This window comes from Numida meleagris, chromosome 5, assembly GCF_002078875.1.
Source record: "Numida meleagris isolate 19003 breed g44 Domestic line chromosome 5, NumMel1.0, whole genome shotgun sequence".
In the NCBI taxonomy this organism is placed as follows: Eukaryota; Metazoa; Chordata; class Aves; order Galliformes; family Numididae; genus Numida; species Numida meleagris.
Genome location: NC_034413.1, coordinates 11,033,469 through 11,055,073, shown reverse-complemented (window position 1 = coordinate 11,055,073; position 21,605 = coordinate 11,033,469). Strand labels below are relative to the sequence as shown.

The 21,605-nt window shown below is 40.7% G+C and overlaps 1 protein-coding gene across 3 annotated transcripts in view; it reads left to right on the top strand.

The window, feature by feature from the left end:
- Positions 1-21,605, top strand: part of SORCS3 (sortilin related VPS10 domain containing receptor 3) — a 278,287-nt gene that overhangs the window by 203,526 nt on the left and 53,156 nt on the right. For all 3 annotated transcript variants that reach the window (XM_021399905.1, XM_021399907.1, XM_021399906.1), the window contains exons 8-14: positions 8,854-8,943; positions 11,303-11,482; positions 13,305-13,451; positions 14,121-14,223; positions 18,201-18,277; positions 18,389-18,480; positions 21,184-21,291. In XM_021399905.1, coding sequence (XP_021255580.1) covers positions 8,854-8,943; positions 11,303-11,482; positions 13,305-13,451; positions 14,121-14,223; positions 18,201-18,277; positions 18,389-18,480; positions 21,184-21,291 — 797 coding nt within the window. The remainder of the gene's footprint in view (positions 1-8,853; positions 8,944-11,302; positions 11,483-13,304; positions 13,452-14,120; positions 14,224-18,200; positions 18,278-18,388; positions 18,481-21,183; positions 21,292-21,605) is intronic.

The following is a 21,605-nucleotide window of genomic DNA, read 5'->3' as shown; positions in this document are numbered from 1 at the left end:
TTTGTGTTTTCCGTGTGTAAACTCTTCGGTGTGTGGCTTTCCTCCTAGAGGTCATGCCGGTCCAGCTCTGCTTCCAGTTAACACTGTCCCCATTTCTTCCTTAAGTTTCTGTTTCTGTGAGTACTTAGAGACCCTCAAGGTAACTTTGGCCTGTTTGATTTGAACTGGCTGTAGGTCAGTGCAGAGATATGTGGATGGGCAATCAATATCCATCATGGTTGTTTTTATTTATTATTTTTCTCTGGGTTGGTATAGGAAATCTGTACCATCTGCAGCTGAAGTCTGTTTGAAGCGTAGCTCAGACTTCCAGTGCTTCCATAGCAGTGACAGAGCTTATGGGCATGGCAAAGTCTTGTGAGTTTTAGAAGAAGCTAACACCTGGTTTGAATTTGCCTGCTTTCTCTGGAACCACAGAATTGTAGGGGTTGGAAGGGACCTCTAGAGATTATAGAGTCCAACAACATTTGTTTGGAAGTCGAAACAAATCCCTTTGGAGATTGTTGTGGTTTAACACAGCAAGCAACTGAATGCCACGCACCCTTTTGCTCACCCCCCTCCCACTTGAATAGGGGAGAAAATTGTAAATAAATGTAGAACTCAAAAGATTGAGATAAAAACTATTTACTAGGACTGAAAAGGAGGAGAGAAATAGCATAATGACGTATACGAAACAAGTGATACACAAAGCAATTGCTCACCACCTGCTGACTGTTGCCCAGCCAGTCCCCGGCCAGCGGCTGCCCCAGCAGTGGCCAACTCCCCTGTTTTATACTGTTTTCACATTATATCTTATGGTATGGAACATCCTGTTGGCCAGTTTAGGTCAGCTCTCCTGGTTCTGTGGTTCTGTCCTCTCCCAGCACTTTGTGCCCCCCCCCCAGCTCCCCTCACTGATGGAACAGTATGAGAAGCTGAAAAGCTGAAACATCCTTGGTTCTATACAGTTTTGCTCAGCAACAACTAAAGTATTATGTGTTATCAACATTGTTTTTCTCCTAAAGCCAAAACATGGCATCATACCAGCCACAATCAGCTCTGTCCCAACTGAAACCAGGATGGAGATGGACACTCAAATCTCCCTGTGGGGGTAGAGGCTGGTGGTCTCGCCTTGTAAAGACAAGGAATGGCACCTGCAAGCTCTGGTTGAAAAGGACCTCTTGTTTATGTCAGGCTCTGATCCATTTCCAGTTTAGATGAGAAGTTCCTTGCACCATTAACCAGAGAGGCATGCTGAGAGGCTCTGCATAATCACTTTGCAAGGCCTTTATAGAAGGAAAACATGGAAGCCTCTTTCCTTTTCTACTCCCATGGAATAATTTATCAAGGTGTTTAACTGCAGGCTGAAATTCGTAAGAGGGTCTTTTGTGCCTGGTCCTCATGTACTTGCAAGGCATTGCCATATTAATCACTGCTGTTGTCTGTCTCCTGGCCCCTTCTCTTGGAAAGATTTCTTGGCAGCTTTTTATGCTATTTCATTTGTGATTTGGCCTTCTGGGAACACCAGGAGCCACACAGCTGTCTCTTGATTCCTCTGGTTTAGGTTGTCCTGGGATATGTGAAGGTTTTGTTCCCATAAGGCTAAGCTGCTCTGGTGGTTGTCCTTTTCTTCTGAGAGTGATATGATGAAGGCAGAAGTGTGAGGTAGCAGGGAAGAGATGTCTTGGCTAGTATTAACAACTCTCCTGAATGAGATGGGATGGCAGCATTAACATTCAGGAACATTGGATGGTGGGCACTCATAGCTTGCATATGCAGCAAGCATTTCATGTGAAAAGTTTAAGTCAAAATGCTCTTCTTCACCCTCTGAAGTAATTTTGTACTTAGAAGTTTTTTGCTTAATTCAGAGAAATGTACAGCAGAGTAGTGTCTCAATCTGCTCACTCAGATGAGTAAGAACAAGTAAACCCAGAATTTCCCCAGATGTTCCTATGTGATGCAGCTTAGTGCAACTCTCATAATACAGATCCGTATAATTCCTCTGGCTCACAGGAGCTAACACTTCTGCCAAAAGCTATTGAAGCAAATCAGTGTTCTTTCTCATCAGAAAGTCTCCTTAGAACACACAGATGTCAGCATTTGCCCATAATTACTGGTAGCTTCTTATGGCACCTATCAGTGATATAATGTTTTCTGAATGCTTGGCATCACATCTGTGTGTGTCCAGAAATCTTAGCTGAATCAGATTCTATTTTAATCCAAATTGATATCTTTATGAGAACTTTTTTTTTCAGTCTTAAGAGAAAGGAAAAATACTGATTATTTCAGATTAAGATCTTAGATGGGGGAAATTTCTCTTTAACTTTTTGTAGAGGAAAAAAAAATTCGTAATTTTTGTATAAGCTACATTTATCTTATAAGAAAACAACATAGGATGAGAGGTAATGGCTTTAAATTGTGCCAGGGGAGGTTCAGGTTGGATATTACGAGAAACTTCTCAGAAAGAGTGGCCGATGCATTGGAACAGGATGCCCAGGGAGGTGGTGAAGCCACTGTCCCTGGAGGTGTTCAAGAAAAGCATAAATGTCACACTGAGTGATGTGGTTTAGTGGGCATGGTGGTGATGGGTTGGTGGTTGGACTAGATAATCTTAGTGGTCTTTCTAACCTTAATCATTCTATGATTCTATTTTAAGCTTAACTCAGAGAAATAGTTTAATTACTATTGCTGCTTATAACTGTGGTTATTCAGAAAACTTGTAAGTGCCTATGTTTAGTAGGACATGAGTGTATGTTTCAGGTTTATGAAGTATTTAAAGCTGGGCTAAATGATCATGCTTTGAATCAAATAGGTGAGTAGATGTCGATCACCAACCACAGCTGAGATGGTACCAATTCATATGGATACCCTACTTCAGCTCTCAAGGTGTCAATTTAATAACTTCAGTAGGAAATTTCCCCAAGAATAAAGAAAGGAAAAAGGAGTATGTTTTCTTCTTTTCTTTTTTTTTCTCTTTTTTTTGTGAAACCTCTTAGTGAAATGAGATAGAAGAAATTAAACTTTGATTTCCTGGTCTGAAGCCTTCTCATTATTTTCATAGAAGCTAAATGCACCACGTTCAAATATATCTTTCTTTCCTCAATTTTTTAACTAGGAGCCAAGGGTCTTAACAGAAATCAATTGGTGCAATTTATTTTTAACTTCAGCCTGCTTAGCTCTGATTGATTTTTATCTTTGCGATCGATGGTGGAGAGAACGGCTTGACGGGACAATGGAGCACTCTCCAACTTGTAGGGTTTGGTCTTTGAGTCTTTTATTGAAGAAATCATTAAAAGCTTATTATGAAACTAATAGGATGAAGATGTTTAAATGATGAACATGATTACACCTGTTCTACTGGTGAATAATGCCTGCCACAGCTGATCTTCTCTTGCCCCTATTTAAAATGCTGGACAGCGCTCCAATGGGGGAAATTAATCCATGCACATGAAAGAAGGTGCATGCCAGGTGCTAGTTAAAAGCTCTCCTTAAAGCAAGATAGGCACTGAGCAGTTAGCTACTTTCCTATTCACTACTGGGTATTTTTCATCCATTTCTTGCACTGTTTCATCTTTGCTGTGCCAAATGTTACTGGATTTGGAACGTGAAGCTAAACATCTGTTGAAAAAATTGATTAGCATTCTTCTTTCCTTATTTATTTATTTACTTAAATATATTTTCTTTCTAGGGCTTTTTGAGCTGTACTGTTTATCACTCTCTACCCTCCTCGCATCTTGTATGATTTATCAGCAGTGTCTGCAGCTGGAGATGTAAAGGATTACCATGGCAGACTCATATGTTTCCTCTGAAATCCCTCAGGAGATTGAATGTATACAATTATTCACCTCTCTTAAGTTGGTTTCTGTGTGGGTAGTGTATGTTTGCAGCTCTAACATGGCTTGTATTTGGTACAACTGTGCACATTTTCTGCAGGAGTTGCTTTTAAAATTATTCCAGTATTTTCTCTAAAGACTGTTTCATTCTATCATGTACCATCATAGCTCTGAGGGGAGAGGGGCATGAATGGGTACTGGGCTGATATCATAAATGCTGCTTTGTCTTAACAAAATTTTGCTGATGAGTCTGACACTCTGCAGTGTGGTGTGTGTTCAAAGCCTGCTGAATTTACCAGGCAGCTTGAGGCTGCTTAGCCCACAGAAGCATTACTATGCATATTTCTGCAGCATGGAGCTCTATCTCCTCCCACTCAGGTCATTGTATATTGCCTTAATGGCTACACAAAAGATATGACACTAATGAAAACCAGGGAGGTAATTCAGGCTAGATTGTACCTATTACAATGTGGTTTATGTACAGTGGTGGGGAAGCTCAACACACAGAAACATCTGGAAGATGATTAGTCCTGGCCATGATGAGTAATCAGGAAAGAAGAGCATTACCTGAGGTACATTCAGGTGTCCATCTCTCTGTATCTCCTGAATCTCTTGTGACTGGCTCTGGATCTGAAACAACCAAAGTTCTTTGCTAAGGAACAAACCTACTTGTCGTAATTCTTCCATACTTTAATCCATAAATTGATTTAGAAAATTTTGGGCCAACAAGAAGGGGAAAAGTAACCAGTGTCAAAACAGCAAGAAGAGATGGCAGGGCACCCTGTGGAGATGGAAAGCACAGATCAAGAGTTCCATTACTGTTTTTATACATCATTTCTCAGCTTTTAATTTCCACCAACTTATTTTATGTTACTGGGAAGGAGAGAGTTCTACAAGCTGAGGTAGCTGCTTCATCAAAAAGTGAGAAAATTATTGGAAATAACATCCAAAGACATACTGTCAACAAGGAAGTTTAAAATTTGGTTCTGTAATTGATTGAGTTGCCATTTACTATACTTGATGTGGGAGGTAAATTACAGGAATTACAAATGTCTAAACATGTTTAATGATTGTACGTTGAGCTGTGCTATTATCAATTCTCTTTTCGTATGAACATTATTAACAATGCAAAAAAAAGAAAAAAAAAGTCCTGTTCCAATAACTGTGCAGGGCAAATGATTGTTGTCCCTGTAAACTACACAAGCAGATAAAGTATATAGAAAAGAGTCCTCTGTTGTCTTCTGGTGTGCTAGCTGTACGCTGTAAATGTTTCACAACCAAGACTGTGCCTCTGACGTGTGGTGTGCGTCTACATCAGTGCACATACATTTATCCTTTCTGTGAGTTCTTTGAGCACCAGGAAGCAGATGTGGTTTTGTGGAGCCCAAAGTCATTTTGGAGATTTAGTCATTCCATGTTGGTTACAGCAATACCTATCTTATGTTGGAAGTTGTAGGTGCTAGCATCAGCTACCTAGGGAAGATTTTCTACCCTTCTGGAGCCTTGTGAACATACTTTTGTTTTCTTCTGTGTTTGATGTACTCTGTCTATTGCAGATTGGGGTGAGTGATGATCTAGTGTACCACAACTCTTATGACTCTTAGAGAGAAACTTCTCATGTTTCTCTTAAGTGCCAACTAATGTGAGACCAGACTTTCATCTTGTAACAAAACATACAAATATTAAAGAAGAATTAGTAGATTGTGAAAGAGGGAAGGAGGAAGGAAGAACACAGGTTAGGAAAGACAAATGTGTTTAATAGCAAACACGTTTGTCTAAAGGAATCATTTCCACTGACCAGAAGCCCAATTAAACACATATAATAGAAATCCAGAAAAACAGATTAACCAGACAGTCATTAGCAAAGGAGGAGGAAAAAGACAAACCCAGCTAATTTTGTACTGATCATGACAGATGAGCTCACAGCAAATAATTGGGTGACATTCATCAAATGTAAACTAAGAGGAGGCATTAGAGGGGATAACACTATCATAATCTCTGGGATTTACAATGTCTGAAATTTTGCTCATAGGAAAAGGAAAAGTTCATCAAAATAAATTAAGTTGGTCCTTCCAAAATTCATTCTCTACCACAGTGCTTGCCAAAATTTTATTGAAGGCTTGATCATTTTTTTGGAACAGTTATAACCCTGGATGTAAATCATGATGAAGCAAAGATGAAGTCTTGGCTGAGATAATCTTCATGCAACTCCTGCCAACAGAATTTGTGGGTGGCTTCCTATTAACTGGCTCAGAAAGATCACAGACCACAAAGATTTTTACTTCTAAACCTTTGTCAAGGTGACCTTATTGCTAGGTAGAGTGCTGAAAGAGAGTTTATCTAATATACAGTGAATTTGAATGGTGTTTGAATCCTAACCTTTCCTCCTTAAAAAGAAGCAAAAAACATAGGTGTTTGCAGTAGCATGAAACATTTCAACTATGTGAAAGGTGTGGCAGATTTGGAATAGAACCTTTTTTTGGCACAGGGCTGGGGGGATTTGATCACCTCTCGGTCTTTCTTGGATTGTGGGCTGTTCCCAATGTTAATTAATTATTATAGCATCCTTGTGAAGTATTTAAACATTCTTATCTGTATCTTAAAGCAGAATCAATGCCTATGTCACAGTCCATCAGAAGAGGTGGATATTGTGCAGAGGGACCTAGCCAAGTAGTCACTGGACATATTAATTCCAGTCTTTACTCTGTTACAAATACCGAGCTGGCCCTGAAATCACAAGCGGTGTAAAATGAGTTGATGTGGCACAGTTACTTCAGTTGAGAATGTGGTTCTTCCACTGGAGGTCTGATATACTACCAAGAGAATAGAGGACATTGAAATATTCCCTGTGCTGTTTAGGTAGAATCACCTGGAAGTGAAGGATACTTGGTGCAGTGTATTTACAGTTGTTAGAGAGATACAATTACTGTAAATATGAATTTTATCCTCTAAGTTGTACTGAGTGTCAATCAACTACATAGCCTGTTCTTTGCTATGAAAACTTGATTTTGATGTGGTAATACTAGATGGGAAAGCTATCCTTTCAAAATAAAACTCACAGACCATCCTCATACCTGGAGGACAGACCCCATAGATGCTACTGTGCCAGTCCACAGTGCGCTCTACCTGCAGTGAGAGTCAAGTGAGTCTTGTTCTCTCCCTGATCCTTGCTCAGTTTGGGACTATAGGCAAATTGCTTTTGATTTTCATTTCTGTTTGATCTTGGCTTTAGCTATATGTTGTCTATAGTTTCAGCCTATGATACGGGCTTTTTTCCTGGCTTCATATGTGGTATATGGCATAATGATTGTTTTTTATGTTTTATTTTGAGAGCAATAAATGCGACTATAATAACATTACAAGTAAAAATGGCAAACAGGAAGGAGAAATCTCTATGTGCATAGCCTGTCCTATTTCTAAACCTTCTTTTCTTTCCAGTTCTTCAGGCTGTTAATAGAAAAGCCTTATCTTGAGTTGATTAGGTACCAAATTTCATGACCATAGTATAGTGTCCTTCAAACAACAACTTCTCTAGGGAAGAATGCTACTGTCTAGAGGTGGTGTCGTTACTGAGAATATAATTGATGCTATAGAAATATTCCATGTAAGCTCATTCTGAAATATCACTATCAGATAAAAAGGAGCATATCTAGAAAAGAATCTGGGAGCTTTGTTAGCTTTACTGGAAAATAAGGAAGCCAACAAATCCATATAATAAATGCTTTGTGGTATTGTTCATGCTCTTCTTAGTGTGTTCAGAGGAGGGCGACGAAGCTGTGAGGGGTCTGGAGCACAGGCCTTATGAGGAGCGGCTGAGGGAGCTGGGATTGTTCAGTCTGGAGAAGAGGAGGCTCAGGGGAGACCTTATCGCTCTCTATAACTACCTGAAGGGAGGTTGTAGTGAGCTGGGGGTCGGCCTCTTCTCTCATGTAACTAGTGACAGGACAAGAGGGGATGGCCTTAAGTTGCGCCGGGGGTGGTACAGGCTGGACGTTAGGAAAGACTACTTTTCTGAAAGAGTGGTCAGGCGCTGGAATGGGCTGCCCAGGGAGGTGGTTGAGTCACTCTTCCTGGAGGTGTTCAAGAAAAGTTTAGATGTTATGTTGAGAGACATGGTTTAGTGGGGTTATTGGTGGTAGGTGGATGGTTGGACTGGATGATCTTGTAGGTCTTTTCCAACCTAGCTAATTCTATGATTCTATGATTCTATCTCAAAAACTGCAAGCTTGCCAGAACAGCAGGATACAGGAAGTTTACCAGTGTAAGCCTTGTTGTACCGAGATCTGAAATGGTGCCAAAGAACACCCATGACAAGAGTAAAGGACTAGTGACAAGTTTAAAATCCCATATATCGCACATTATCAGGGCTAGATTTCATCAATACATGGCATTTGTATGCAGTCTTTGCAGCTCATCCATTCCATAAAACCACAGATTTGGACATCTATCAGTTTCCCTCACATTCTCATTCAGGGATGATATGATTTCAGAGAAACTAGCTTTATAGGGACAGAGAACATCTAAGAACTTAGCTCCAGCTTTCCAAGAGGGCACTCTGCATTTACTGTTTGTATTAAATAATGTATTAAATATAATGTAAATAATGTATTAAATAATGCTTGTATGCACCTCTCATGTTAGTCACTGTAAATGACTGTTGGAGGACAGTTGGAGAGACTCTAAATTACTTGGCCAAGGTAGTTGAGTTGGAACCATGTTATGAAAACCAGGTCATTTTCTTTCTACTACGCAAGACCTTAAACTTCACACTTTTTGCTTTTTTGTGAGATACCTAATATTAACGTCATGCTGGAATTGAAGCATAAGAGATAAGCTGTGCCATTGTACTTTCCGTTTTAAGTAGTAATTGTCCAGCCCTCTCAAGTCTAGGATTTCTTTGATGGAGTTATACAGAGGCTTTCAGGGACAGCTGTGCAGGTCATAGGAAAGATATCTGAAAAAAACAGTTGTTAAACCCTCTTAGAGGTGTCAGCATAGAGTGTCTCACAAGGGCCGTCACTCACTTTCTTTGGTGTTTCCACAGGTGACAGCTGGTGGAAGAGCAAATTACTACGTGTCATACAGACGGGAGCCTTTTGCACAGATTAAATTGCCCAAATACTCTCTTCCTAAGGTGAGTGCACCATTTATGAGCACAAACAAATAATACCTTTAATAGCACGGCCTGCCTAGTGGTGAAGCATCTCAGTGGAGTTCCCCTCTGGGGAATTACATTTGTTGTGCTTCCTGAATGATCTTTCTTAAATATGAAGTTGGGATCTTTATCTGCCTTTGATCTGCGAGTATTTCATAAAAAACGGATTCCTTTTTCCTCTGTAAAGAGCAAATGGGAATGAACAAGTACCTCAGAAAGTAGACAAGTTGAACCAACTCCTCCTGGACAGATCTGCTATGAACTGCTTTCCCCAGTCTTGTTTTGCTTTATACTAAAGATTTCTCTGGTAAGCCTTGCCGTGGCACCGGGGTACTGGAAAATGCTTAGGATTCTGAGTACTGCCGCGGTCTCCGTACTGTGTTCCATACAGCACAAGGTGTAGCAGATCCACTGTCCCCATCCTACGTTTGGAAATTTTCTATTGACAACTAATGATTTATTAATCATGGAGATAAAGTTGACTTCCTTAAAAGTTGTGTCTTAGTGATACTTAGGACACATAGAACCACTGTATGATGCTGCTTGCATGCTGACTCAGATGGCAGTGCCTGGCAAAGCTGGGAAGGAGAGAAGCTATTACTTCTCATACAACTATGCCTGGCTTTCCTCACTTAGGATTTAGCTATCTACCGGATGGAATGTGTCAAAGCTCAGTGAGAATACATCTCTGAAGTGATACTCAAATTCCCTAGTGTAGTCCTTGCATAGGACTGTGCAGAACAGAAGGGACCAACCTTTACACTGCCTTGGCTGATACAAGTTTCTGGGTAGCTCAGACCATTCCTGCTCTTTGTAACTACAGAATGGCTACTAAGACTACTGTTATATAGGACTGATACTGCGGTAATGACCTTCCCCTTTTTTCCACAAGTGAAAACTTTTCTGGTGGCCTTGGTTTGTTAACAGATGCATAGTGAAAATCCGGATCGCTTTTGTTATTTAAAGATCAAAACTACTTTTAAGCAAGATTTCATGGCAAAGTCATAAAATCTAGCCATGTAAAGGAAGCTTGTTTATGGTGCCCTTAGTCACCAGAACATATTTGCTGTACAGTAATAACTCCTTTTTAGTTGTACATCAGTGAATTCTGCCTGAGTTGTACACATGTGGAGCTGGCAATGGGGTAATGCAGTACTTCCACTGCAATTGACCAAAACAGATTGAAATAATTGAGAGATTTTCTTAATTTTCATGCTGCTAGGCTAGGTTTCATTTGTGTGTAGTCTTCAAGGAATTAGAACTGTTGTGGAAGAACCAAACATTAATCAGGGCTCCTTGGCATCCTGGGAAAATTTTTGAATGGATGGATAAGTGAAGTCTGACATAGCCATTGTGCTTCTGATTCTAGTGGACCAGTGTTAGTTCATTCAACAAGGGTGGCAGTGATGAAGTGTTTCACTATTCATCGCTACACTGCAAATAATTTCCAGGTCATGAATTTGCTTTAAGGAAATCTGAGCAAATACACTGTCAAATCTTTGATACTAAAACTAAATGGAGAAAGCTTCCAGTGGAGCACTGAAACAGTTTGCACAGAGAGGTGGTGGTGCTCTGTCCTTGGAGACATCCAAGGTCAGACTGGATGGGGCTCTGAGCACCTGATGGAGCTGTAGGTGTCCCTGTTCATTGCAGGGGAGTTGGACTAGATGGCCTTTAATGGTCCCTTTCAACTCAAACAATTATATGATTCTAAAATGTTGTTGGACCATGTTTTGGTCACTGGCAGGAATTCAGCAAAGGTTGGTGGGTGGTCTGGTGGTTTGATAGTCAGTATTGGACAAACATTCTATAGAAAATTATGTTATTAAAAGTCACTACCAACTCTTTCTCAAACTACTCCTTATGCCTCAACTTCAAGAATATGTAAACTCACTTTTTTTTTTTTGAAACTAATTCTTTACCTGTTGGAAGAAAGATCTGTTAGATAAGCAAATGGATGGAAGTTGTCACTGATTGAGCTACAGTTAATCTACTGACTGTGGGAGAACTCCTGGCTCCAAGACTGTGAATCTTCCATGAATGATAAAATTCACTTTCAAATTTATAAATAAAAAATGAAGCTGGATGAAATTCCTTGAAGCTACCAAAAATGCATAAAGTAAAGACCCTTTGCCAAGCTGGTGGTCATTAAAAAAAAAGAAATGCTGAAAAGTCACAATGGTAATTTATTGGCTTCCTCGAACAGAAAATTGTTTAACATACCTATAATTCATGCTCCATCTCCATTCTTCCATAAGTCATGGTAATTACTACATGTCCCAGAGGGCGAAGAAATATAGGGGTCCTAGTAATAGGTCCTTTTTTCTTCTTTGAACAGGACATGCATATTATCAGCACAGCTGAGAATCAGGTATTTGCAGCTGTTCAAGAGTGGAACCAGAATGATACATACAACCTGTATGTTTCGGACACTCGAGGGGTTTACTTCACTCTGGCCTTGGAAAATGTGAAAAGCAGTAGAGGACTGGAGGGAAATGTCATGATTGACCTTTATGAGGTATGTAGTAAAGGTCATCCTACAAGAACTACAACTGTTCAGGCAAGTGTAAATCGCTCACCATCCTTCCAAGATCTTCATTTGTTTTGGAATCAGCCCAGAGGCACTTACTGAATTTGATGCTGAGCTTACTCATGTGGGAATAGATGCAGAGCGTTCTGCTATGAGGATGATAATTGTTTTTTTATTTTTTTCAAGTCAATGTCTAGTTATGCTATGTGACATTTCCAAAAGGGAAAACTGCTATCCCTTTCATCCTAATCTGGATGTCTAGAGAAGGTCTAGAAATACAGGTTTTCTCCTTGGACAGCTAGAGACACCTAGTCACAGGCAGGGAATATACATTCCACCTTTGTAAGCACTGATCAGTTCATGAATTGTAAGCAAAAGCTTAGAGGTGTCATTTGTTTTGAGATAACAAATACATAACTTTTACCCTTAGTGATCTTCTGTTCTCATTCTTTTGCTAGGCCTTTCAGCCTTGGCCATGAATGGTCCATTCAAAGTAGTTGCTCCAGTTACTGGTTTAGTCAAAGCATCCTGGCTTTGGTGGATTGATCTTACTGGCTGAAGGATCTGTTGAGGTTAAGAGCTCAGTGCTCTGCCAGCAAGAAACAGCAATATTACCAATAAAAATAATTGGTAATACTAATAGTAGTAGTTGCAGACAATCTTGGGAAAGTTTTACTATGACACTGAGGGATGTGTTTCTAGTTTCATATGTAAGTCAGGGTTATGTATGAATTTATTTCAGCCAGAATAATGCCAGTTTAACAACATCATGAATTTGTTTGTAAAAGTCCAGTTGGTTTAAGGCAGTGAGAAAAATCTCACGAGTAACACATGGATCAATACAAAGGACAGGCTTTACATTTTATTCTTGCTTACTTAAATATATTTTCCTGCCTTTGAAAAAAGATGTTTTTCTGTATTGTGATGAGTCAGCTGTAGTAAACATGCATTATCCCCTATTCCTGGGCAAAGTCAGTACTCTCCACTTGTGTACCAGTCTTTATTGATAAATGCCAAGGAGATTTTCATGGGATCTTTCCAAGGATAGTGTCACTCAGAGGCCTTTAGAGCTGGAAGGATTTGCATCCTGGCTCTTGCCAGGAAGTTCCAGATTTGCAGCGAGTTCCTCCTTCCTGTCTCACTTTCAGAGCTGTGCAACAGAGACCAAACTCAGCATGAAATCTGCTTGGGAGCATTTTGGCAGGACCATTTTCTGTTGGAATTGGTTCTGCTGACAAAAATCAAAACATTTGGAACAACTGGGTTGATTTTGACAGAATTTGGGAATGGAAGAACACGAAGAAAACAAGTTTACAAAACATCAGTGTTTCAATATATTCAGGTTTTCCATCTTTTGTGTAAAAGAAGAAAAAGCCCAAAACAAACAGACTCCATCTGCTTCTGGTGTGACCTGCTGCCTTCCATGTTATGGAAATCTGAGGAAGGAGTGGAGCGGACCACATCCCCAGGATTATAGAGCTAATGTGAGAGGTGGTCACTGTTGTCCTTTCAAGCCCATCATATACCTGTCTGCAGCCATTCAGGGGAATCTGTAAGTGGGCTGTTTGATAGGGATTTGCTCTATGAGCACACTTGTCTTTTTCTTAATGAGAGAGAAACTGCACAAGGCCCTTTCAGCTGCGCAGGAAGCATCAAGATGTACTTCTAATGCCATTCACAATCTCCTAAGGCTGGACTGAGATAGCTTTATTGCTTTTGCAGACAGCTTCTGCTGCTGAGTGCTCAGATGGGCCTTTCCATTGGCCTGTTCTTCCGATGTATTTTTTTCATCTCTCTCCGTTTTTCCTAGGTAGCAGGGATCAAAGGCATATTCCTGGCTAACAAAAAGATAGATGACCAAGTCAAGACATTCATTACCTACAACAAAGGCAGAGATTGGCGTTTGCTGAAGGCACCGGACACCAATCTGAGAGGGGATCCCGTAGTTTGCCAACTGGTGAGTGGCAGACCTTTTCAAAGCACGGCTGACTCCTTTTGAGCCTTGTACATAAGTCTCTGGGTTAAAAAGCTTCAAGAGCAGCTGAGTAGGAAGGATTATTGCCTGTCAGAGAATCGCAGAGTCAGGTGCTCCACAGTAGGGCACAGTTTACAGATGAGAACTTTAGACTGGATTCACAACGTAGTTCAACAACATTGATTGAACAGTCATTTTACTGTAGACTGTAGTCCCTGTGTTTTGAAGGAGTGGTGTTTTACTGGTTACTTTTTCTGCGTGTTTTCCTCCTGATTTGTTAGGTGTTAAGAGAGCTGCCTTAAGCAGATTTCCCTTAAATTCTGTGAAGCTATACAAAAAGAAAATTTTCACCATTTTGCTTCACCTTTTTTTACGGAACTTAAATTAGAATATGAAAGTTCCTAGTGGAAAGTACTCTAAATCAGATTGATGGTAAAAACAAATGCAGATATGCTCACTTTTGCTTCTCTTGCTCTCAGCTACTTCTATGGTGCTTATTCAAAAAATGAACATATACTTGTAACAGTGCTAAGAGTAAAGGGGTCATTTTCAGGAGGATTGGAGCTTCTGTCTGCAGTCAACAAGGGTTCCTCTTTTATTTGACTTGTTGAATGTTGAAACTTGTGCCTTTTGTTTGTTTCCTGTCAACAGCCTTTTTGCTCGTTGCACTTACATCTGCAGCTCTCAGAGAATCCATATACTTCAGGAAGCATTTCTAGTAAGGAGACAGCCCCTGGGCTGATGGTGGCAGCAGGTAAGAACTTACGTGCTTCTCAGCGCTCACCTATGCTTCCTTGGGAGTCTGAGTGTGTTTTGAGACGTTTGCTGTTGATGTAAAACTTTTCAGCTTTGTGTCAGGTAGTGCTAAGCTAGTTCAAATTAACTCCTACATGCTGTGGACTAGGAGAGGACAAGTGGCCTCTTACTTTCACAGATGTAATGTCTGACAGGTATTTGTTGCTGTGCAATAACCCTTATACAGGTCTAAGCCCAAATCTGTGTGGGGTCATTACCAACTGTCAGAATTAGCTCCTCTCACTTGACAACCTTACAATCACTGTTGTAGGTCCACCCGTTTACTGAAGTTAACTATGAATGAGAACTCAGGGCTATGGTCCCAGGCAGTATCAGTAAGTTCCACCTATTGAGTAACAAGCACAGAGCTGTCTCAAAGCCTGTTGGGTGAAGCCTGGACTTCATGAATGCCTGTCTTGTGTATGGCACCTACTTTCTATGCTGTGTTACTCCTAGACTGGCAGCATTTCAGCAGCACTTCATGGGTCATTGTTGCTGTGTGTCATTCTGCAATATGGTGTTTTAGCAGGTTGCAATGCTTTAATGACAGCCTGCTACAATACTTGCACAGTGACAATGGCTGACCCACTGTAATTAATCTGACAGCCATCATGGGCGCTTTTGTCCTCTGTTGCCTACATACAGTGTGCAGCCTAATCAGGATAGATCAAGATCTCAACCATGCTCAGAACTCCCACAGCTCTGTGAGAGGTACTAAGGTAACAAAGTGCTCTCTAAGTGGTTGTTGCTATTGAAAACTGACCTCTGAAGCAGGTAAACTGTCCTGCTTTTTCTCAGGGAGGTTCCTACCTAAGTTCAACTATACTTAAGTAACTTAACTGTTCTTTCCAAGGCTCATATTAACTTGTTCTCTTTGTTGCTGTATCTCCTTTGTCCTGTTCAGCCCATTAGTGGTTTGCAATTCTGTCATTTTAGCATACTGCCTACATGAATTTCCATTGTTTCTTACAGCCATTTCCCTTCACCTGTTCTTCTGTACTTGCATGCATCTGCTGGACTAACCCAGAACCTAAGATACAGGTTCCCTTTATGACATTTATAGCTCCACAAGGAAAATACTGTGTGATTTCCAGTTCACTGATCCAGGCCAAACAGGGCGAGATAATTTGGTTTAAACCTCCAGATCTTCTTATGCTTAGCCAAGTGGAGTCATCACAACTGGCAGGCAACACTTGCTAGATGGATGCATAGGAGCAAGCCCTACTCATGATGCTGTGATTGCACTTTTTTTTTCTTTAGCCTTTTAGGAAGCAAATAGAGGAAGCAGGACAGTGAGATTCTTTGCATTGATCAACATTGTTAGTAAATGAGGTTCTTTTCAAGCTGATGGTGGATGGGATGAATGCTTTCCCAGTCTAACAATTAACCTTTAAGAGGCAGAATATAATTTCTACCTTATTGTTTTGTACAATAAAGAACTTAACCTGCTGGGAATATACACATCTGTTTCCACAAACCAGTTTCACAATAACAGGAGCGTATCACCATGTTAGCAAATGTGTTCCAGAATAAGCACTGCAACAGGTATTGACTGCTCAAACTCTCTGTTAAGCAATGTCTTACTACTTGGTTTACAGTGGTGCATTTCCAGCAATGATGGGAAACTCAGGCTTAATATGGGGACAGAGTTTAGATTCTTGCAAAAGGAAGAATTACATTTTAATATCTAATTCTACAGCTGCCAAATCCTCTTCACTTGCCTGGGAATTAGTTATGTTTTGTAAGGTTTTAATTCATATAACTGCATGAAGCTAGATGGAAAGAATGAAGAAAATCGTGGAAAAGCTTTACGCAGAAAAAGAGAGAGAAGTGGTATCAACAGACTCTCACCACGTTACTCATTTTGTGCCACAATTTGGAAATCCCTGTTTGGAATGTTGATTTTCCAGTTTTGATATTTAAAAGATCACTGTACAAAATTTACACTTCTGTATTTAAGCCAGCAGGTGATGACTTCCACTCATGATAATACACTGGGCTAAAGAGACCTTTGAACTCCTGTAGATTTGTTCTTGTGTACCTGGATGTCCCTGAAGACTGACCTTTTATGTGGTTGTGGTAGAGTTTTCTTGTACCTTTGTCTACAATAGTTTGTCATTCTTGCTGGTGTCAGGGAAGGAAGATTAGGTAGATGAGAAATGTATCGTTTTCTACATCGTGAGTGCTAATAGAAAAGTCATTCTTGAATTATCCTTCCTCCCTGAGCTAGAAGTTTCATTTTTGGAAATAGCGTTGTCACAACGATAGAGCTAGTTGGATTCCATGATGCTGTTGGGAATGCGTCAACCCACATCTGGGTTTTAATTTCTCATTTTCCAGCATTAAATGTCAGAAATTCAATTAACATTTTCATTGGGGTGTTTCTATTATGCTCTTGTTGATGCTACAGATGTGATGCTGCAGTGCCACCTCTCCCTTTGCTGTTTTTAAAGAAAAAATATTAGTTCTTCCTTCTTTTCACTGAAATCACAATTGTTTTAAAATCAGTCTTTCTTGAAAGGTGTATGAGTGTCTCACTGTTCAAAAGAATTATGGGTTTGACGACAGTATGGTGGCTGTTGGCCATTATGACTGGGAGACCTTCTGGTGGAGTATGTCAGTACTATATCTGCCTGTTTCCTGTGGGACAGATTTTCATACCATCAGAATCCCACCTAGCACTGACGGAAGGGGTTGTTGGCAGGCTCTCAGGAAAAACAGGGTGACTATGGTAGCTTTTCTGTAAAACCACTGGGTGCTTTGGGAAGCAGGGAGGTCTGAGTGAACTAACTTAGAACAGACCTACATTGTTTGGTGAACCCTAGTGCTTGTAGACATTTTAATTCTGAAAACAGAAGCAAGATGCTGACCTCAGGGTAATGTGGGGATAAGCGAATGAGGTCTGTTGAGACCATTTACAAGTTTTTCCGCTATTGATTATGCTGCTTTTTGTGGGTGCTCAAAGTTCTAGAGGGCTGAGGATTTAGTACAAATTCATTATGTACTCTGTAATAAGGTGTATCACTATAGGACGTGAGGTTCTGTCTGCCGTCTCAGATGAAGTACCTTTGAAAAAATCTGTTTCGAGCTCTGAGATAGCATCTCCAAATGATGTTTTGCTGTGCTGTCTGTATTGGTTCAGGCTAATGTTTGAACTTTGCATTGCTTTGATATGTGGCACGTCCATTCCCTAACACATGGTGGAGGCTGGGTATTTCACTCTGTAGAGCTGTCTGCAGAACACTCCATCATAACAGAAATTACAAGATTGAAATTAAGAACCCTACAATTTGTTAGGTCAATGAGAGTGAACAGCATTATCTAGAATGATGCTTAGCCTGGTCTACACCTCTGCTATTTTTTTTTTTTTTGACCCAGCTTAGTTCTCTGCACTGCTTCTGTCCCTGGCTGAGTTTCAGACCTAAACAAGATTTCCTTTAAAGAGAACTGATATTTCATTATGTCTCAGTCCTCATTAGTCGCAAACTATCAGCAGACCCAGGAAGAAGCTTTGCTTGTTTAACTGCAGATTCTGAGATTAGTTAAGTTTTTAAGCATTTTAACAGAATCTCAAATGGGCTTCCTAGTCCAGTAATCATGAACTTCAGCAAGGGCCTAATTTTCACCTTTAAACTCCGTTGTGTAAGTGACTTGCCTTTGGATGCTCTCCTGTACAGAAGAAGGGGAGAGAGATAGAAGTAAGTACATTGTGCATGATGAAGACTGGAAGAATACAGAGATTGAACTTGCTAGCCAGAGCATAGAGATTAAAAGTTTGGAGAAAAATGTGTGTGCAGTAGAATATCTAGTGGCCAGAGTCTTTAGCCACTATTCTGCTGCTACTCTGATTTATGTACACCAAATGGGTGTGTGATTTCATACGCAGTTTTGTGTTCATCTACACAAGAGTTTCTGACACTCACCTTTTTTTTGCAGGCAATGTTGGCTCTGAGCTTTCCTACACTGATGTTGGCATGTTCATCTCTTCTGATGGTGGGAATTCCTGGAGGCAGGTATGTTTTGCAGAGAGTGGGAAAGAATAGAGCCTTTTGCTGTTCTTCCTCTTCTTAGTCTTCTTTTTCCGGTGGAGTGGAGCACTCATGCAGTATTTGCTTTGTTTGCAGATCTTCGAGGAGGAATATAATGTGTGGTTTCTGGACTGGGGAGGGGCACTAGTGGCCCTGAAACACACCTCGATGCCTGTCCGACACTTGTGGTAAGGGAACTTGTTAGTTTGACAAGTTTTCCTGGTGGGAGTGAGCTGACAGTGGTGCTAATATCTCTTGGTCAATGTCTTCTGGTGCCTACAAAATGAGCAAATGAGCTCATTCGTATAAACATTTTAATGTTTCTTTGTTTTTATTAATACTATGATTATTGTACTTTATATTAATATAATGGCTGTATCCATAATTACATGTATGAATTACTCTTTGCATTAATAATGTTCTACAGTGCTTCAGGTGGGGTTTATTTATGCTAACAGGTACATATTTAATAAGTAGGAAGCCATCCTTTGTGCTCCAGCTGTTTCAGAGGTGTCCATCATTTTTGTCTTTTGATTGCAGAAGTTAGTATTAAACTGCCCTCTCCTAAATAAAGATGGTAGAGATATGTTGCTAAATGTTACTGATTCCTAAAGGATTTCATGTTTGTTTTAACGTAAGCAAACTTGTTGCAGCCATAATATATGAATAACCATTCTGAGTTGGGACCACTAAGCCGATCAGTCTAGGCCACCACCCTGGGATATATACAGGAGAACAGTGACAAGGCAGACCTCTAACAATGCTCCCAGCAGACTCCAGCTACTTTCTGCTCAGGATCTTTCTGTCTGTGGTTAGTGTGTGTTTTTGTGTGAGTAGAAACATTTGCCTGTGCTAGGTAATTTGGTAATCATGGCCATACCTGAAGTTCCTTCAGGAAAGAGGACATCAGGGAGACCATGTCCAAGCCTTCTTGGATCTAACAAGTGCACTACGTGTAAGTGCATGTACTTAGATTTCAGGAAAGAGTTGATCACAGGTTAATTTTCCATAGGAACTGAGAACCCAGTTCACCTTTGTCTGCCTTGGAAAGTTTCCTTTCAGGTATTCTTCCTCTCTATCTAATCTCATGAAATGGTATATGCAATACTATGAGTACCCCACCCAATCTATTAAATAAGGAGTGATTTAGAGCTGTTACCAATAAGCTCCAACAGATTTTTTCCAAAATTGTGCCCTTAGGGGCTTCGGAATTTGCTTTATATTGCCTCAGTAGGCACCTGTTTTATAGACAGGAGTGGAACAAATTAAAGGGTACATGTATATCTATTAGTTCTCAGACTGAGACATTGTACAATAAGTTTCATCCTAGAGAAAAGAGGGGCAGATAATTGAAAAGCTGAGAGAACTTTAGCTAACCTAATGAAGTGTGCGGTTCCCCAGAAATTGAAATGCTATTTAGATAGATAAGCATGCAGGCAGAACAGCATACAAATGCACAGGTGTACAGGAAGATACATACATTTAAATAAATAGATTTGGGACAGATAAGCTTTTTGTATGCTGCTGTTCTTCCAGCTTTCTGTCTTTGGTCTATAGTCAGCTTCCCTTTCTGGCAGATGTGCATTGTGAATTGGGTGAAGGTTTTGCTAAGTGCTGCTAGAGACATATTTAGATAATGGTGACTGCACTGCAAAAAAACCTTGGCTTTCCACACTACATAGCTCAGGTTAGTGTAACCTGTTGTTTGTAGTATATATTGCACTGGCCTCCCAGTCCTTAGGTGGTATCTCTGTGTCCCTGATACTGCCTACTTGAGTGAGGAGGACTCAGTTTCCAGCAGGACCCTCTCAGGCAAATCCGCCTGCTCAGGTGCATGCACACCTGCATGTACCCCTAAACTTTCCTTGCCTGGAAAATAAGGCAAGATTCTCTTTTATACTCACTTCAAAATGGGAAGTGTTTCCTGCTGCTTGGAGAAGAAGTTTGGGCCATGATTGTCTCTCTGGTAATGTCCTTCTAGGGTAATCTGTCAGTTTTCACAGCCCAGTTACTTTGGAAAATTACAGAGAACTCTTAAATGACTCTACTGGGAGAGATCAAATAATTTCAGAGCCAATAAACCTCTGTGTTTCTCTGTTTATTCTTCCTTTACCAGTAGAACTTGGAGATAAAATTCTGGGCAGAAATTTGCAGAAGCAATTATATGAAGTCTTGGGCAGAGGGAAACCTCACTGATCTCAGAGTTGTTGTTGGGTGGAAGCTCTAGGAGCTGGATGCCGACTGCCAGGCTAACAGTCAGTTACAACAAGGGGGTATGCATACCTTCCTCTGACTGTTTTCTGCGCTCTCTAGAGCAGGGTGATATGAAGGCTGGCAGCTCCCCTCAGGCCAGGAAGACAGGAGCCAAGGGGATGGCAGGGTAGGGCCTGCCAACTGGGACCTGTCCCCATGTCCTAGCCCTGGGTACTGGGCACCTGTCTCGGAACAGGGATAATTATGAGTAGGGATAGAGAGATTGTAGCTAACGCCACATAGCATTGATACACACATGGGTTGAAAAATCCTATGGTATTGACAACAATTTTCATGTATTCAGACAAGGGCTGCTTATGCTCTGAGCCCTGCCCCATGCCAGGTGCTCTTGTAGATCCAGAAACAGGACTTGGCAATGCCCCTTTATCCTCTGAGGTCTAATGTACAGCTGGATCCAGGGTAGCCATGCCCTTATTGCCAGTGTTTATAGTCTTTATGGTTTTGATTGTTCAAAGTACACCAAGAATGTGAATTAGGTGGCTAGGAGATGGCAAAGATTGGTGCCTGTCTATTAATCTAGGTGCTGGGTCTTGCAGACCTCAGCCAAAATTCAATTGCCACAGTTGCTCTAAAGTAAGTCTTTTTACATGTATAAATCTTGTCTGCTTCTATCCCAGGGTGAGTTTTGATGAGGGAAGATCCTGGAGTAAATACAGTTTCACATCAACACCACTTTTTGTGGATGGATCCCTTGTAGATCCTGGCATAGAGACTCAGATAATGACGTAAGTATAGCAGTTCTTAACTTTCTTAAAATGTGGTGCAAGAAGGAGTGCACGGAGATCCTGCCGTGCATGGTGAGCCTCTCTGCTGTACAGTGTAGCATTGTGTAGCTACATATGTAGTACTGCATGAATGCATGGTGTTGATTTGTGTTTTATTTTGAAGACCGCAGACTCAGGTGAAGTGTCTGTGTATCACACATGGCAAACAGATGATGCGGTGAAACTCTTCCCGGTAGGAACAGAGAGGTATAACAGGGAGAGATGGTTCCTGATCCCAGGCTGTGACTTGTGAGTTCAGATGGGCCAGAAGGAAA